General features: G+C 42.2%; 1 protein-coding gene across 3 annotated transcripts in view; it reads right to left on the reverse strand.

Moving 5' to 3' along the window:
* The window catches only part of NCAN (neurocan), a 380,863-nt gene extending 366,280 nt beyond the window's left edge, over nt 1-14,583 (reverse strand). For all 3 annotated transcript variants that reach the window (XM_069767704.1, XM_069767701.1, XM_069767702.1), the window contains exon 1: nt 14,241-14,583. In XM_069767704.1, the coding sequence (XP_069623805.1) occupies nt 14,241-14,257 (17 nt within the window). In that variant the 5' untranslated portion in view covers nt 14,258-14,583. The remainder of the gene's footprint in view (nt 1-14,240) is intronic.
* Between the last annotated feature and the right edge of the window lie 2,480 nt (nt 14,584-17,063).

Below are 17,063 nucleotides of genomic sequence, written 5' to 3' on the forward strand. Positions count from 1 at the left end.
TTATAAGATTATCTCAGCACAGGAACATTTGTTTTTGCACATCCAATGATGAAACTTATTGATTAATGATTAAAATCATCTTTGTTCATGGGAAAACTCCTTTAAAGAATATACACCTAGTTTTCAGAAATACCATGGCTAGTAAGGTTACTTCATGTACTTTAACTTCTCATTTGTCCCTTTGTAGCAGACATAATACATATAAACCATACAATATGAACAAAAATATGACACCTACACCCAACCTCCTTTATATTCTGCCTATACAGATAATAATTCTGATAAATGGTACATATGAACAAGTACATGGCCATTAAATACTCTAGTAATGAAGCAAAAGATCCTTTCTTCTAGGGTCTAATCCTCTTGTACTGCATATTGTGATGACATTATTGGAAGGAATCATATCCAGGTTCACATAACTTTTTGCCGCCCTTATCTTTTCACATCCAATATACTCTGAGGTCAGCCATATTAACACACTGCTGTTTTTCTCCTTTGTACTCATTTATCACCCTCAAAATAATACTTAACACTTACATTATCACCATGATAATGTTTTATATCTGATTGATATCCTTTTAAAGGGTACCTGTGTTTTTTTCTAAAATAAGAAAATAAATAAAAAAGGGATGTACACGTAGAATAAGACCATACTCCATTCAAGTGGGTTTAAGTGAGTGGGAAATAAAGTGCAGTAGCCAGAAATGCCAGAAAAGAGACCCTTTGATTGTTGGGGGTTCCAAGTGTCGGACACCCACCAGTTTTATATTGATGTTCCAGTCAATGGATAGGTCATCAATATGTTAGTCCCAGACAACCCCTTTAACAGCCAGTTGTCAATTTCTTCATAGATTTCTAGGAAAAATAGACAAAGAATGACCTTGAAGAGTTTTAAAAAAAGATTTTCCGGAATTGTGATATTATAAGGAATGTAATTATTTACAGACTTCTCAGAAGTGGTGACTGCCCTGCTACAATGTAATTTCTCTTTTGTTAAAGTAATAATTAAATCATCCATTATAAAAAAAAATACTTATTCTTCAGGCCAAACAACAAAGAAGCGCATGCGGTATACTCCATCTGCTTTTGCTGACTACCATAGCATTTTCACAGTGCATAAACTTAACCTCTTTGCACACTTATTAATATATATTATATGAGTAATAAAAATGACTTTAAAGGTAATTAATTTATAAATGTACGGTAACTGGACATGCTATGGGTCTTTTGCTTCAGAAGCAGACTGTCTGAATTACAAGTACCGTATATACTCAAGTTTTAGCCGAGTTTTTCAGCAAATTTTTATGCTGAAAAAGCCCCCCTTGGCTTATACTTGAGTGAGGGTCCCAGAAGATGGAGGGGGGAGTGGCCACAGTAGAGCAGCGGGTCACAGGAGGCAGGTGCCAGCTGCTGCGGCTAAAGCCTGTGCCCGCTGCTAAAGAGGAATGAATATTCACTGTGCTCCCAGTGAACATGCTTTTTTTTTTAATAGCACAGTAATTGCAGCTGCTGGCTTCCTTCAGCGGCTAGGCGATCATGAGTGCCCGCTACTTAAGGGAATGAATATTCACTGCCCTCCATGCCCAGTGAATATTCATTCCCTTTATTAGCACACACAAGTGATCACCCCGCTGCTTCAGCTGCTGGCATTGGAACAAGACGCTGAGAGGGAGCGCAGGGATGGTAAGTAGGAAGATATACTTTTTGTTATGTTTTTCTGATGGGGGCCATGCAAACCAGGATATGGATGAGGAGCCATGCATACCAGGATGGAGTTGAGGAGGTCATGCATACCAGGATGGGGATGAGGATACCATGCATACCAGGATGGGGATGAGGAGGCCATGCATACCAGGATAGGGAATGATGGGGCCGTGCATATCAGGATAGGGACGAGAAGTCTGTGCATACCAGGATAGAGATGAGGAGGCCGTGCATACCAGGATAGGGATGAGGAGGCCGTGCATACCAGGATAGGGATGAGGAGCCATGCATACCAGGATGGGGATGAGGAGGCCATGCAAACCAGGATATGGATGAGGAGCCATGCATACCAGGATGGAATTGAGGAGGCCGTGCATACCAGGAAGGGGATGAGGGGACCATGCAGACCAGGATAGGAATAATGGGGCCGTGCATACCAGGATAGGGATGAGGGGCCATGCATACCAAGATAGGGATGAGGGGGCCATGCATACCAGGATATGGATGAGGAGCCATGCATACCAGGATAGGGATGAGGAGGCCGTGCATACCAGGATAGGGATGACGGGGCCATGCATACCAGGATGGTGATGGGGCCATACATACCAGGATGGGGTTGAGGAGGTCATGCATACCAGGATGGGGATGAGGGGACCATGCATACCAGGATGGGGATGAGGAGGCCATGCATACCAGGATAGAGATGATGGGGCCATGCATACCAGGATAGGGATGAGGAGGCCGTGCATACCAGGATAGGGATGAGGAGCCATGCATACCAGGACAGGGATGAGGAGGCCGTGCATACCAGGATAGGGATGAGGGGGCCATGCATACCAGGATAGGAATGATGGGGCCGTGCATATCAGGATAGGGACGAGGAGTCCGTGCATACCAGGATAGGGATGAGGAGGCCGTGCATACCAGGATAGGGATGAGGGAGTGATGCATACCAGGATATGGATGAGGAGCCATGCATACCAGGATGGGGATGAGGAGTCCATGCATAGCATGATAGGGATGAGGGAGCGATGCATACCAGGATATGGATGAGTAGCCATGCATACCAGGATGGGGATGAGGAGGCCATGCAAACCAGAATATGGATGAGGAGTCATGCATACCAGGATGGAATTGAGGAGGCCATGCATACCAGGATAGGGATGAGGGGACCATGCAGACCAGGATAGGAATAATGGGGCTGTGCATACCAGGATAGGGATGAGGAGGCCGTGCATACCAGGATAGGGATGAGGGGGCCATGCATACCAGGATATGGATGAGGAGCCATGCATACCAGGATAGGGATGAGGAGGCCATGCATACCAGGATTGGGATGATGGGGCCATGCATACCAGGATGGTGATGAGGGGGCCATGCATACCAGGATGGGGCTGAGGAGGCCATGCATACCAGGATGGGGATGAGGGGACCATGCATACCAGGATGGGGATGAGGAGGCCGTGCATACCAGGATAGGGATGAGGAGCCATGCATACCAGGACAGGGATGAGGAGGTCGTGCATACCAGGATAGGGATGAGGGGGCCATGCATACCAGTATATGGATGAGGAGCCATGCATACCAGGATAGGGATGAGGGAGCGATGCATACCAGGATATGGATGAGGAACCATGCATACCAGGATAGGAATGAGGAGCCATGCATACCAGGATAGGGATGAGGAGGCCGTGCATACCAGGATGGGGATGAGGGAACCATGCATACTTGGATAGGGATGAGGGGGCCATGCATACCAGGATGGGGATGAGGGGGGCCGTGAATACCAGGATGGGGATGAAAGAACCATGCATACCAGCATAGTGATGAGTGGACAATGTATACAAGGCTTATACTCGGGTCAATATATTTTCCCAGTTTATTGTGGTAAAATTAGGTGCCTCGGATTATACTCAGGTTGACTTATACTCGAGTATATACGGTGCATAATTATACTTTTTGTCAGCTATGTACAATTCTTTGCAAATCAATCATTTCAGTATTTGGTGTGACCACTCTTTGCTTATAAAGCAGTATTCATACTTCTAGGTACACTTGCATACAGTCAGGGATTTAGTAGGATTATAGTCAGGAGTATAAGTTGCCAATTATACCAAACAAGTGATAATAATCAGCATTTTCATATATAGTTTGCAACATAGTCATTAACTGAAACAGAAACATCTGTGTAGGAGACTTACAACTGGGTGAGGTCATACACCACATACGTCACAGGTCATACACCATGGCAAGACTGAGCACAGTAACAAGACACAAGGTAGTTATACTGCATCAACAAGGTCGCTCCTAAGCTTAGATTTCCTTCAAAACTGTGTCAAAGTGTACCTGGAAGAATTGATGCTGTTTTGAAAGCAACGGGTGGTCACACCAAATATTGATTACATTTAGATTTCTCTTTTGTTTATTAATTTGCATTTTGTTAGTAAAAAAAAAACTATCCACATTTCTATTTTTTAAAACATTTTTTCAACACCTGCCTAATCCTTTTGCCCAATTTGGTGCTGTGCATCTCAGATGGAACATTAGCTAGGTTGGATTACATATGAAAAGTTTCCATGTAAATATTGTTAATGGTATGTATATGCATTGCAATACTTTTCTTTCCAAGTCTGTATGTACCAGAGGCTACAGTATACAGTATTTAGTGTTCTGACTAGTGTTGAGCAATACCTTCCGATATCCAGAAGTATTGGTATCGGATTGGATCGGCCGATATCCAAAAAATATACCAATGCAAGTCAATGGGACACAAATATAGGAATGTAAATAAGCCCTTTCTGTCCTTCTACATCCTGTTCCGGAGGGGTAAGAGTGTGGACGGTGCGTGGGCGACCACTGTGCGTGTCTGTGTGTGCGGATGGGGTCTGTGCGGGCCTGCCGGGGGTCTGTACGGGCCTTCCGGGGGTCTGTGCATGCCTGCTGGGGGTCTGTGCGGGTCTGCTGGGGCTCTGTGAGGGCTGTCGGGGGTCTGTGCGGGCTGCCTAGGGTCTGTGCGGGCCTGCCGGTGCTCTGTATGGGCTGCCAGGGGTCTGTGCGGGCTGCCGGGGGTCTGTGCGGACCTGCCGGGGCTCTGTGCAGGCTGCTGGGGGTCTGTGCAGGCTGCCGGGGGTCTGTGCAGGCTGTCGGGGGTCTGTTTGGTTTGCCGGGGGTCTGTGCAGGCCTGTCGGGGGTCTGTGCGGCCTGCCGGGGGTCTGTGTGGGCCTGCCGGGGGTCTGTACGGGCCTGCCGGGGCTCTGTGCGGACTGCCAGGGTCTGTGCGGGCTGCTGGGGCTCTTTGAGGGCTGCCGGGGGTCTGTGCGTGTGTGCAGGCATCGTCCAATGGGACTACAAGTCACATCGGATGATGCCTGCTACAGCGACAGTGATTGACACATTAGCCAATGATGGGACAGTAGTAGTCCCATCATCCGGCTAATGTGTTGAACGAAAAAAAACAAACATACTACATACATACTACATACATACATATTACATACATACTACATACAGTATATTCATACATTACATACAATACATACATATTGACATACAGTACATTAAACATAGAGTACATACTCACCATCCCTTGTCACTTTGTTCCCGAAGCCAGTGTCATCTGTAAAAAATATTGAAATAACAAACAACCAATACACTCCCCTGTTCGCAGAAATCCACGAGTGTCCCACGATCATCTCCCGTGGAGAACGGCAGCATCAGCTGATGCGACCGCACTCTAGGGGTTCCAGGAACACAATGATGGGAGGAAGGTATCCTTCCGCACTGTATTCCTCCGCTGCTGTAAAAAAATAGTCCCTAGTCTCACTTTTGGCATTGCTGTGTGAGAAATTTTCTCACGCAGCAATTGCCATAAAGTGAGACTTTGAACTGTAGTAACCTCAGTGATGCACTGCAGGAGCCGTTGTCTCCTGTCAGTGTGTCACTGAGGGTCCTATAGAGCAGTGACATCACCCAATGTCACTGTTCTATAGGAGAGATCGTCGTGGGACACTCGTTATTAATTGGACTACGGCAGACAGGTAGTATACGGTTTATTATTTTACGTTTTTTGCAGGCGCTGAAGTATGGTAAGTATAGCTAAATGAAGATTATTAAAATACTTTTTTCCTAATGTGTGCGTGTTTTATTAACCCTTTATAACTATTGGATTAATAATGGATAGGCGTCTTATTGACGCCTTTCCGTTATTAACCCGAAGTAATGTCACCTTACAATAGCAAGGTGACATTAACCCCTTATTACCCCACATCCCACCACTACACCGGAGTGAGAAGAGAGGGGCTAAGTGCCGGAATTGGCGCATCTTACAGATGCGCCATTTCTGGGGCGGCTGCGGACTGGTATTTGTGGTCGGGGGGCCAATATCCATGGCCCCTCTCTAGGCTATGAATATCAGCCCGCAGCTGTCTAGAGAGGGGCCATGGATATTGGCCCCACAAGCTACAAAAAACATAAAATAATAAACCGTATACTACCTGTCCGCCGTAGTCCAATTAATAACAAGTGTCCCAAGACGATCTCCCCTATAGAACAGTGTCATCGGGTGATGTCACTGCTCTATAGGACCCTCAGTGACACACTGACAGGAGACAGTGGCTCCTGCAGTGCATCACTGAGGTTACTACAGTTCAAAGTCTCACTTTATGGCAATTGCTGCGTGGGAAAATATCTCACACAGCAATGCCAAAAGTGAGACTAGGGACTATTTTTTTACAGCAGCGGAGGAATACCGTGCGGAAGGATACCTTCCTCCCATCATTGTGTTCCTGGAGCCCCTGGAGAGCGGTTGCATCAGCTGATGCTGCCATTCTCCACGGGAGATAGTCGTGGGACACTCGTGGATTTCTGCGGACAGGGAGTATATTGGTTGTTTGCTATTTTAATATTTTTTACAGAGGACACTGGCTTCGAGGAACAAAGTGACAAGTGATGGTGAGTATGTACTCTATGTTATATGTACTGTATGTCTATATGTATGTATTGTATGTAATGTATGAATGTATTGTATGTAGTATGTATATAGTATGTATGTAGTATGTAGTATGTAGTATGTATGTAGTATGTATGTAGTATGTATGCAGTATGTATGTAGTATGTAGTATGCGTGTAGTATGTATGTAGTATGTATGTATGTAGTATGTATGTAGTATGTATGTGGTATGTATTTAGCACATATGTGGTATGTAGTATGTATGTAGTATGTATGTATGTATGTATGTAGTATGTAGTACATATGTAGTATGTATGTAGTATGTATGTAGTATATATGTAGTATGTATGTGTGTAGTATGCATGTAGTATGTAGTATGTATGTATGTAGTATGTATGTATGTAGTATGTATGTAGTATGTATGTAGTATGTATGTATGTAGTATGTATGTATGTATGTAGTATGTATGTAGTATGTATGTAGTATGTAGTATGTAGTATGTATGTAGTATGTAGTATGTATGTAGTATTTTTTTTTTTACATTCAACACATTAGCCGGATGATGGGACTACTGCTGTCCCATCATTGGCTAATGTGTCAATCACTGTCACTGTAGCAGGCATCATCCAAAGGGACTTGTAGTCCCATCGGACGATGCCTGCACACATGCACAGACCCCCGGCAGCCCGCACAGAGCCCTGGCAGCCCGCACAGTCCCCCGGCAGGCACGCACAGACCCCCGGCAGCCCGCACAGTCCCCCGGCAGGCACGAACAGACCCCCGGCAGCCCGCACAGTTCCCCGGCAGGCACTCACAGACCCCCGGCAGGCCTGCACAGACCCCCCACAGTCACGCACAGACCCTGCCCACACACACACACATGCAGTCTCCACACACGCACCGCCCACACTCCATTATAGTGCATCATTGCACTATGGGAATTTCCGATTCCGGTATCTGATATCGCAAAAGTATCGGAACTTGGTATCGGAATTCCGATACAGCGAATATCGGCCGATACCCGATATTTGCAGTATCGGAATGCTCAACACTAGTTCTGACACAAATATATTTTTGTGAGTGGACAGAAAACAATCAACTGCAAGATATATATGTCAAATAACCTATATTTTAAATAAATATAGGGAAAGTTCTGAAAAGGTATAAAGGCAAGACGTGCCTTAAAGGGAGTTTGTCACCCCCAAAATGCCAATTACACTGCATAAACATTAGGGAATACAGCCTCTATAAAAATCATACCAGGCACATACAATATAAGTTAATATTTGCTGAAAAATCTACTTACATTCAATATACAAAAAAGGTGCATTGATGCACTCTTGTCATGGCATATGACGTGGTGTACCTTTATGCCCTCCTGTTTGCATTTTAAAGCCACTCCTATATCTTGATTGACAATGCTTTGTTGGTAAGAAGGAACACTGCCTAAAATCATTTGGCATATCTGCACTTGCATACTGCAATGAGAGTGCACTGAAACACATTTGTTTGCATATTAAAAAAGCATATTTTTCAGCAAATATGAATTTTATAGGGGCTACATATCCTACATAAATGATTATGCAGTGCAATTTGCATTTTGGGGGTGGTAGACTCCTTTAAATAAGCACTCCTCCTCTCATCAAAGTTTTTATCTTTTTAATATATTGCAATTGTGATTTTATATAGCACTGTGTACTTGCAATTGCTCATTTTGCCTTTCTACCCAGCTAATTCTTCTGTTTTCCATCAGATCTATGACATCACGTGATTAAAAACTGATGAGCTGAATCCTTCTAAGCTCTATGTAGAAAGATGAGGTAAATTTCCCCTGTATGACTCATCAGTCACTGCAAAAGTCTCTGGCAGGGGGAGGAGCAGCTGAGTCAGGAGTGGAAAAGGGGAATGATAAATGCAGAGACAAGAGACTTAGTAGAAAGACAAAACGAGCAATTGTAAGTACACAGTGCTATATAATATGATGGCCACAATATATTAAGTGGATAAAAACATTGATGCGAGGAGGAGTGCTACTTTAATTGAAAGTTCACTTGTTCTTGGAAAGACAAAGGAGAAGGGAACATTTGATCAGGTTGATTTCATTGTCATGATGACTGGTGTAAATCAGCACCATAGGAATAGTAAAATTGAAAATCAAATTGGGAACTGTTCTAAGCGTCATGCTGCTTTCTACCCATCCTATATGAAATAACATAAAGGACAATTGTTGGGTTCTCCCGTCCTACCATAGAAAACATGGCAGCATGACCTATCTGCTTTAGGTTCAAACATGAACTCCTTTACAAAAGCCTACCTTTTTCTATAACACATTTATTGACTATGAGATCAAATAAGATGCTACATTACTGACCTGGTAGCGGCAACTTTTCCAAATACATTTGCGTTTCAATTTTGCACATGGTTTAAAGTGTAAGTGTATCTAAATAGGCTTAAAAATCTGTGTTTATTAATTTCAGATTATATCATTCATGGAAAATGTTGGTTGGTTTTTAATCCCCAAATCTCCTGCTTTCTTTCACACAGTCACAGAATTGATTTTAAGCTTCACTGGCAGTCAACATGAGAGGCAGCATACTAAGGATGAATTTATACAATTCTTATTGAAATAAATCAATAATACAATCAGATATAAGAAACTTTGTAATATATCTTATCAGAGAAATCTGCTTCTTTATCCACTTATGAGACATGTTACATTTCCTATTTTACTCTATAGAGTGGAGATGGGGCAGAGGAGTTATGAGGACTCGGCAAAATACGATATCAGGCAGGCACAGGCATATTGTGCTGCAGCTTTCAGCAAATGTATTTAACATCAGTGCTGGATTCACTGGTACACAGCTCAGTACTGCTGGATATTGTCTGTCATGCTGTTTTTGCTTCCCTATGTGTGCTACAGACAGGAGAGCATGCAACCATCTATTTCTCTCTGTGTTCTGTGTATGAAAGAGGTCATAATATTTAGCGCCTTAGTCAAACACAAATTACAATTAGAAATAGGGCCTGGAGAAGAGAAACTGGTAAAAAAACAACAACTGCTAGCTACAAGTTACATATTGGCCAGATATAGTCTTATTCCCCCTGTACACAAACATGACAGCTTAGTCTTAAACGTCACCTGAAACAACAGGTATGTTTTAAAGTGGTTGTCTCCAGATTATCTATCCTCAGGATAGGTTACCAATACCAGATAGTGGGAGTCCAACACCTGGCACCCCCCTAACAGATGTAAACAGTGTATGGAGCAAAATACCAGAGCTTTGTACACTTTTTAGTGGTGATTCCCGGCTACTTCAGATCAGCTCTTATTCAAGTGAATAGGAGCTGATCCGCAGTACCCAGAAGGGCAATTAAACAGTGAACGGATCTGTTTTGTTTTGCCCCATATACAATTTGCATCCAGCCACTGTCAGAGCTGCTACCAATTGATCATTCGAGATGCCATTAGGGTAAACTTTTTTAATTTAATAATACATCTGTCTTCTATAAATTGCTAAGCTTCCCCCAGTGTTGGCTGCGGGCAATCAGAACTGTAACAATTAAAGGGGCATTTTCATCGTAGACATTTATGGGATATCCACAGGATGTGTCAGGAACGTCTGAGAGATATGGGCACTACACCTATCTAGTTAAAGGGGGCCCCTGACCCTTATCCTGTCCTACGGCTGCTGCATGGCATACATAGCTCTCTATTGATGGCTCTACCAGTTCTGAAAACAGCTGTATCTGGACATGTGATAAAGCTCTAAAAGAATAGGGTTTAAGGGATTGGCTCAAGATGAATCAACGCCCCAGTTTCCTGCTTTGCCGGGGTCAGGGTACTCCAGAAGAGTGACGGTTTTGACTAGTGGCTTGGTCGCACCGCTGGTCTGAGCTGTGATATCCCTCAGGATGGAGTAGAGGCAGCTTTCTTTGTATGGGAAAAGCTTAGGGGTGCTAAAGCTGGCTGTATCTAGGAATCTGGCTACTTTCTGAGTGGCATGAGCAGTCTGTAAACTAAAGCAAAGGGCCTGATCTTTCTTCACACTCCTTGTCTAAGCAATTGGCCACCATGAGCCTGCAGAGGTGGCTGGTAACCATGGCAATGAGCAATACAGTATAAAATTAAAAATCCATCTAGATTTTCAATTGCAAAGTTGCTTGCTTTTACAAGCTCTTTGCAATTTTAGTAATTTTTGAAATTGACACAACTCCTCTAACTCTATACTGGGGACCTAGAGCTCTGCATCAGACAAATGGAGCACTAACAGCTATCAACATTAATTATTCAATTAATCAGCACAGGGTTTTGGATCTATTTAGTTGTAAAAAAAAAAAAATGTCAATACAATGTAATAATTGCGGATGTAACAAGCCACATGGATGGATATGATAGCTAAATGCTGCAACTTTGCTCCATGAGTAGCTGGGACAAGCCAGCCCCATAGGAAATGACAATATCTAATGTCATTGTGACTTGTCTATGAGGAAATTCTTCAGTAAAAGAAAGCAAGTAATTCTATTGTATAAAGTGCGATATTGTCAAAACCTGTCAGCAATCATGTAGCTAAGTCCTAATAGGTTTCATCTGCAAGTTGGGGAAGGAAATGTCCTTACATTGGCACCACAGTGAATAATCGGACAGAGAAAAAAGGAAATTAACATATCATTTATATTTATTGATTCAAAAAGCTTCAAGCCCTCACTTCACCCTCATAATGACTTAAGTCCTTAACTATGATTGTATACTTACAAATGTATTCAACATAAAACTAGTCTAAAAAGGAGAAATTGACAGTCTCTATACAACAAGTAGAGTATAGGTATTTGTGTATGTATTTTTATATTTCCTTTTGTTTCGCTGTAAATAGTTCTGTCAATATTGCTAAAAACCAAATACTACACAATTCAAAGTATTTGGCACAGGAAGAGACCATTGTTTTTTCTATCATTGTTTCCCTGCTGCAGCTTTACTGACTGTATGGAATTGCTGAATGTATTATTAATACTAATAGTGTCACCTTATGAGTGACCTCTGTCTCAGGATTTATGGGATCTCTATTACCCAGTAATGGGTCACGTCCTGCGCCGGTAATCCCAAAATGCTGCATATCACATATTTCACATCAATGGAAAATGCACAGAACAAAAAGAAGCAAAGCATGAACCTCTACAAAACAGGACAGCTTCATACCCATTATGTGGAAGCTATGTGTTCCTTATCTACTGATCTACTGTTACTGTACTTCCAAATATATGCAGGCATCATGGAAGTGGGCACAAGTTAGGGTCAATAATAGATATTCCATAGAATTGATTACATATCTATCTTTCTATCTATAGAGCTAATATCTACCTCTCTATACAGCAATCTAATATCTACTCTCTGTGTGTCTGTCTCAGATATTCTATCTATTTATCTCTATATCTTTCTGTCTATCTACCATCTAATATCTATCTATCTATCTATCTATCTATCTATCTATCTATCTATCTATCTATCTATCTATGTATCTGCCCAGCCATTTCTTTCTCTGTACAATACTTATCTAACTATCTATCTTTCTATCTATAGAGCTAATATCTACCTCTCTATACAGCAATCTAATATCTACTCTCTGTGTGTCTGTCTCAGATATTCTAGCTATCTAGCTATCTAGCTAGCCATTTCTTTCTCTATACAATACTTATCTTTCTATCTATAGAACTAAAATCTACCTCTCTATATAGCAATCTAACATCTACTCTCTGTGTATCTATCTCTCTATCTATCTCTCTATCTATCTATCTATCTATCTATCTATCTATCTCTCTATAGATCTATCTCTCTATCTATCTCTCTATAGATCTATCTCTCTATCTATCTCTCTATAGATCTATCTCTCTATCTATCTCTCTATAGATCTATCTATCTCTCTATAGATCTATTTCTTTATCTATCTCTCTATAGATCTATCTCTCTATCTATCTCTCTATAGATCTATCTATCTCTCTATAGATCTATTTCTTTATCTATCTCTCTATAGATCTATCTCTCTATCTATCTCTCTATAGATCTATCTCTCTATCTATCTCTCTATAGATCTATCTATCTCTCTATAGATCTATTTCTTTATCTATCTCTCTATAGATCTATCTCTCTATCTCTCTATAGATCTATCTATCTATCTCTCTATAGATCTATCTATCTATCTATCTATCTATCTATCTATCTCTCTATAGATCTATCTCTCTATAGATCTATCTATCTTTCTATAGATCTATCTCTCTATCTATCTCTCTATCTATCTCTCTATCTATCTCTCTATAGATCTATCTCTCTATCTATCTCTCTATAGATCTATCTCTCTATCTATCTCTCTATCCCTCTATCTATAGATCTATCTATCTACATCTAATGTATATCTGGTATTTATCTTTTTTATTTCAGTTCAGCTGTTCCTGTTTTCTTGCAAAATGAATGAGTAATTCCCACGTCTCTGTTCCGTTGAACACTTCAATGGTGCATGTTCCTTTCTTCTCACCCTCTATTAATTTCACTAGGACTGCCAACAGGAATCTAATAGCCCACCTGCTCCACATGAAGAAAAGATAGACTGACAAATGCCAATTCTATTGGTTTTCTGTTGTCACAATAGATACCTCTCCATCCCCATCGGTACATAAAGATGACATGCATCTATGTACATTTTGCCTTGATGACTCTGGAGTCATTCTGCATTCTAGAGGCATTCCCCACAGCAGGCTTGTCTACTACTAACATGGAATCTATATTCCAGCAACATGTTGTAGGCGTCTAAACAAAAAGCACACATCATTTATTCATTAACGCCAGTCTGCCATAAAAAAGACACACGTACATACAATGTAATATACAGGTTGTTTTAAAGTCTTTAAAAGTTCATTTTTAGTATCCACATCAATTTATATTGTCAATTAAATCGTGGTAAGTTAACTCTATAGATACTGGATATATCCACTCACTCGTTTATTTCGAATTTGTTAAGTAAAAAACACACACATATGTATATACATATAAATACACACACATATGTATGTATATATATATATATATGTTTATAGATATGTGTGTATGTACATATATACAGAATTGCATTCATATTGATAGCATAAGAAGTAATAAAAATACAATCTTTTGAGCATGAAGCTTGGAAATATACAAAGGATTCTTTTTTTTATTATTACTAATTATGTTTCATTATTTTTGGTATCGTTATCTCTATTTGCGCTGTAATAATTTCTTCTGTATTACTCTTCAAATTGAAATGATGACTACAACCATAACCATTAACAATTTGTAATAATCCATCTAATTTCAGGGCTTCAGCACTAATAAAAGCGATAAGGGATTATCTAAAACACACTGCATTTTATAAAATGGCAGAGCAACAGAGCTGAAATCCTATTAAAACATATTTGCAAAAGCAGTGCATCAGTGGGCACGGAGGGGATTTTATAAGGACAATTGAGAGCACTTAGCCCATAGTAATCCTAAATAAACAAGGGTCTTATGTGTTCCATGCGAGGGAGTCAGGGGAGAGTAATAATAAAGCGTAATAATTACCTGCTCGGATGACCCATAGTATGGAGCCCTCAGGAATGCATTGAGCAAGCCCTCCGCCGGTAGGAAAGGTGCACTCTGCTGTGCTGGTCAGGCATCCAGGGCTGGTTGGGTACCAGGGACAGAGGATGCTGCAGGAGAGCCAGTTCTTACAAGGGGTGTGAGCATAGGACAGGCATACAGCTCTTCTGCATCCTCCTCACATCTGCAGACTGGGGAAGGAGGGGGTGTAAGGTTAAAGGCTGCACACACAGGACCCCTGGGCATCCCCTACCTCTGTCACAGAGCATCCCATCAGGGATCAATAGGATGTGAGCTGGAGAGATACTGCTCTGCACAGTGCCTTAGAGGAGGTAGGGGAGAAGGGGGAATGTGGAATGAGCATGCGTAGGGATTTAGCTGCACCCTTTATTATCTAGACTGGTGAGGGGTCCAGGGGCTGCTCTGCAGGGGGGGTTGTTACCCTGAGTGGGGGAAGTTTATAAAACCGACATCTACAAGGCATCTAGTGGGTTATGTCTTTATGTGGTGAATTAACTCTTTACCCTCCTACTGTGTCTGCAAGTTTCACAATGTGTGCGCTTAATAGAAGACACAGGGAATGTCTATAAAGGGCACGAAAGGTGCAATTCAGGCTAGGCAGGAAAGACAATTTATAATGTTGAAAGGGAATTTAAATGAATGAAGGGTTGTGCATTCAAAAGGGAATGCAGAGGCAGGAAGAGATGAGATAAAAAATTGATCAATGGATTTGAAATAACAGGAGCGTGTGAGATGGAGAATGAGTAATTGATCTGTATGGCTATATGATGAGGAGGAGGACGACAGAAAAAAAAAGAGCAGGGAGGCTCATGCTAGCTTGTGGGGCAGAAAAATCAGAGGTGCATTTCCTACAGGAGCCAAAAACTACTGGTTAATGGTTATACATGATGTAAGTGTTACTGAAGATCTGAGCCAAGATAAGACCTTCCAACAGAGGTGATGATACACTGCAAAGAAACTTTGGGGCACAGAATATGGTTGTGACTTAAGGTACCTTCACACATAACGATTTTGTTAACGATATCGTTGCAACATCACGCTTTTTGTGACGTTGTAACGATCCCGCTAACGATATCTTTATGTGTGACAGCGACCAACGATCAGGCCCCTGCTGGGAGATCGTTGGTCGTGGGGAATGATCAGGACCTTTTTTTGGTCGCTGATCACCCCGCTGTCATCACTACATCGGCGTGTGTGACGCCGATCTAGCGATGTGTTCACCTATAACCAGGGTAAACATCAGGTTATTAAGTGCAGGGCCGCGCATAGTAACCTGATATTTACCCTGGTTACCATTTTAAAAGTAAAAAAAAACAAACTACATACTCACATTCTGATGTCTGTCACGTCCCCCGGCGTCAGCTTCCCTGCACTGTGTCAGCGCCGGCCGTAAAGCAGAGCACAGCTGTGACGTCACCGCTCTGCTTTACGGCCGGCGCTTACACAGTGCAGGGAAGCTGACGGCGGGGGACGTGACAGACATCGTAATGTGAGTATGTAGTGTTTTTTTTTTTTTTACTTTTACAATGGTAACCAGGGTAAATATCGGGTTACTAAGCGCGGCCCTGCACTTAGTAACCCAATGTTTACCCTGGTTACCCGGTGACTTCGGCATCGTTGAAGACAGTTTCAACGATGCCGAAGTTGTTCCCCTGATCGTTGGTCGCTGGAGAGAGCTGTCTGTGTGACAGCTCCCCAGCGACCACACAACGACTTACCAACGATCACGGCCAGGTCGTATCGCTGGTCGTGATCGTTGGTAAATTGTTTAGTGTAACGGTACCTTAAGTAGCAGAATGGTGATATAAGCAAGGGATGTAGTGGCAGGAGAGAACAGGAGATGTAAGCAGATGATATTCATTTTGTCATTTTGACCAATGAGCAGTTGGCGTGTGAGCTGATGAATCTGTAAGAGAAAAACAAGAATTCCTGTAGTGTAAAAGTCTTTTCAGAGAAATAGTTCCAAAGTTAGTGTTAGAATCTGTTTAGTTTGTGACTATCCGCCATTTTCTGGCTGCCGGTCTTTTTCCTCTGGTGCAGGGTTTTGTCTTGGGTCAGGTGTTTGTATCATTCTTTATTAACCAGCACCTGCCTACCAGTCCTTGCTGGACAACAGTGTTAATCTGCTTGAGCTTTAGCTTGGTGCTTTGCTTTGTCTTCTGTGTGTGTTATTTGCGCAGTGCTGGTACCTCTGGTCAGGGCCGGCTCCAGGTTTTCGAGGGCCCCGGGCGAAAGAGTCTCAGTGGGCCCCCCCCCCTTTAACACATACCACGATTCATGATGCCCAGATACGGCAGAGAAATGTATAGTACAATGCCAGATTTCACTTCTTACATGAGTGACAGCTATTGTAAATTCTGCAGTGTATATATACAGGAGAGGTGCTGTGCAGTGTATATATACAGGAGGAAAGGTGCTGTGCAGTGTATATATACAGGAGAGGTGCTGTGCAGTGTATATATACAGGAGGAAAGGTGCTGTGCAGTGTATATATACAGGAGAGGTGCTGTGCAGTGTATATATACAGGAAGAAAGGTGCTGTGCAGTGTATATATACAGGAGAGGTGCTGTGCAGTGTATACATACAGGAGGAAAGGTGCTGTGCAGTGTATATATACAGGAGAGGTGCTTTTCTGTTTTGAGTTTTTCTATGAAACAAAGACTTTTCTACATAAACAACGTTGTTTGGTTTTGCGGCCCCAACAGATCTGTGCTACAAAGTAACAGGCGGCTCGGGCATTAATGAGGGACCTGATACTGAATCCTTTCCACAAACCCTAATGA

The sequence above is a fragment of the Ranitomeya imitator genome, chromosome 1, assembly GCF_032444005.1.
Source record: "Ranitomeya imitator isolate aRanImi1 chromosome 1, aRanImi1.pri, whole genome shotgun sequence".
Classification (NCBI taxonomy): Eukaryota; Metazoa; Chordata; class Amphibia; order Anura; family Dendrobatidae; genus Ranitomeya; species Ranitomeya imitator.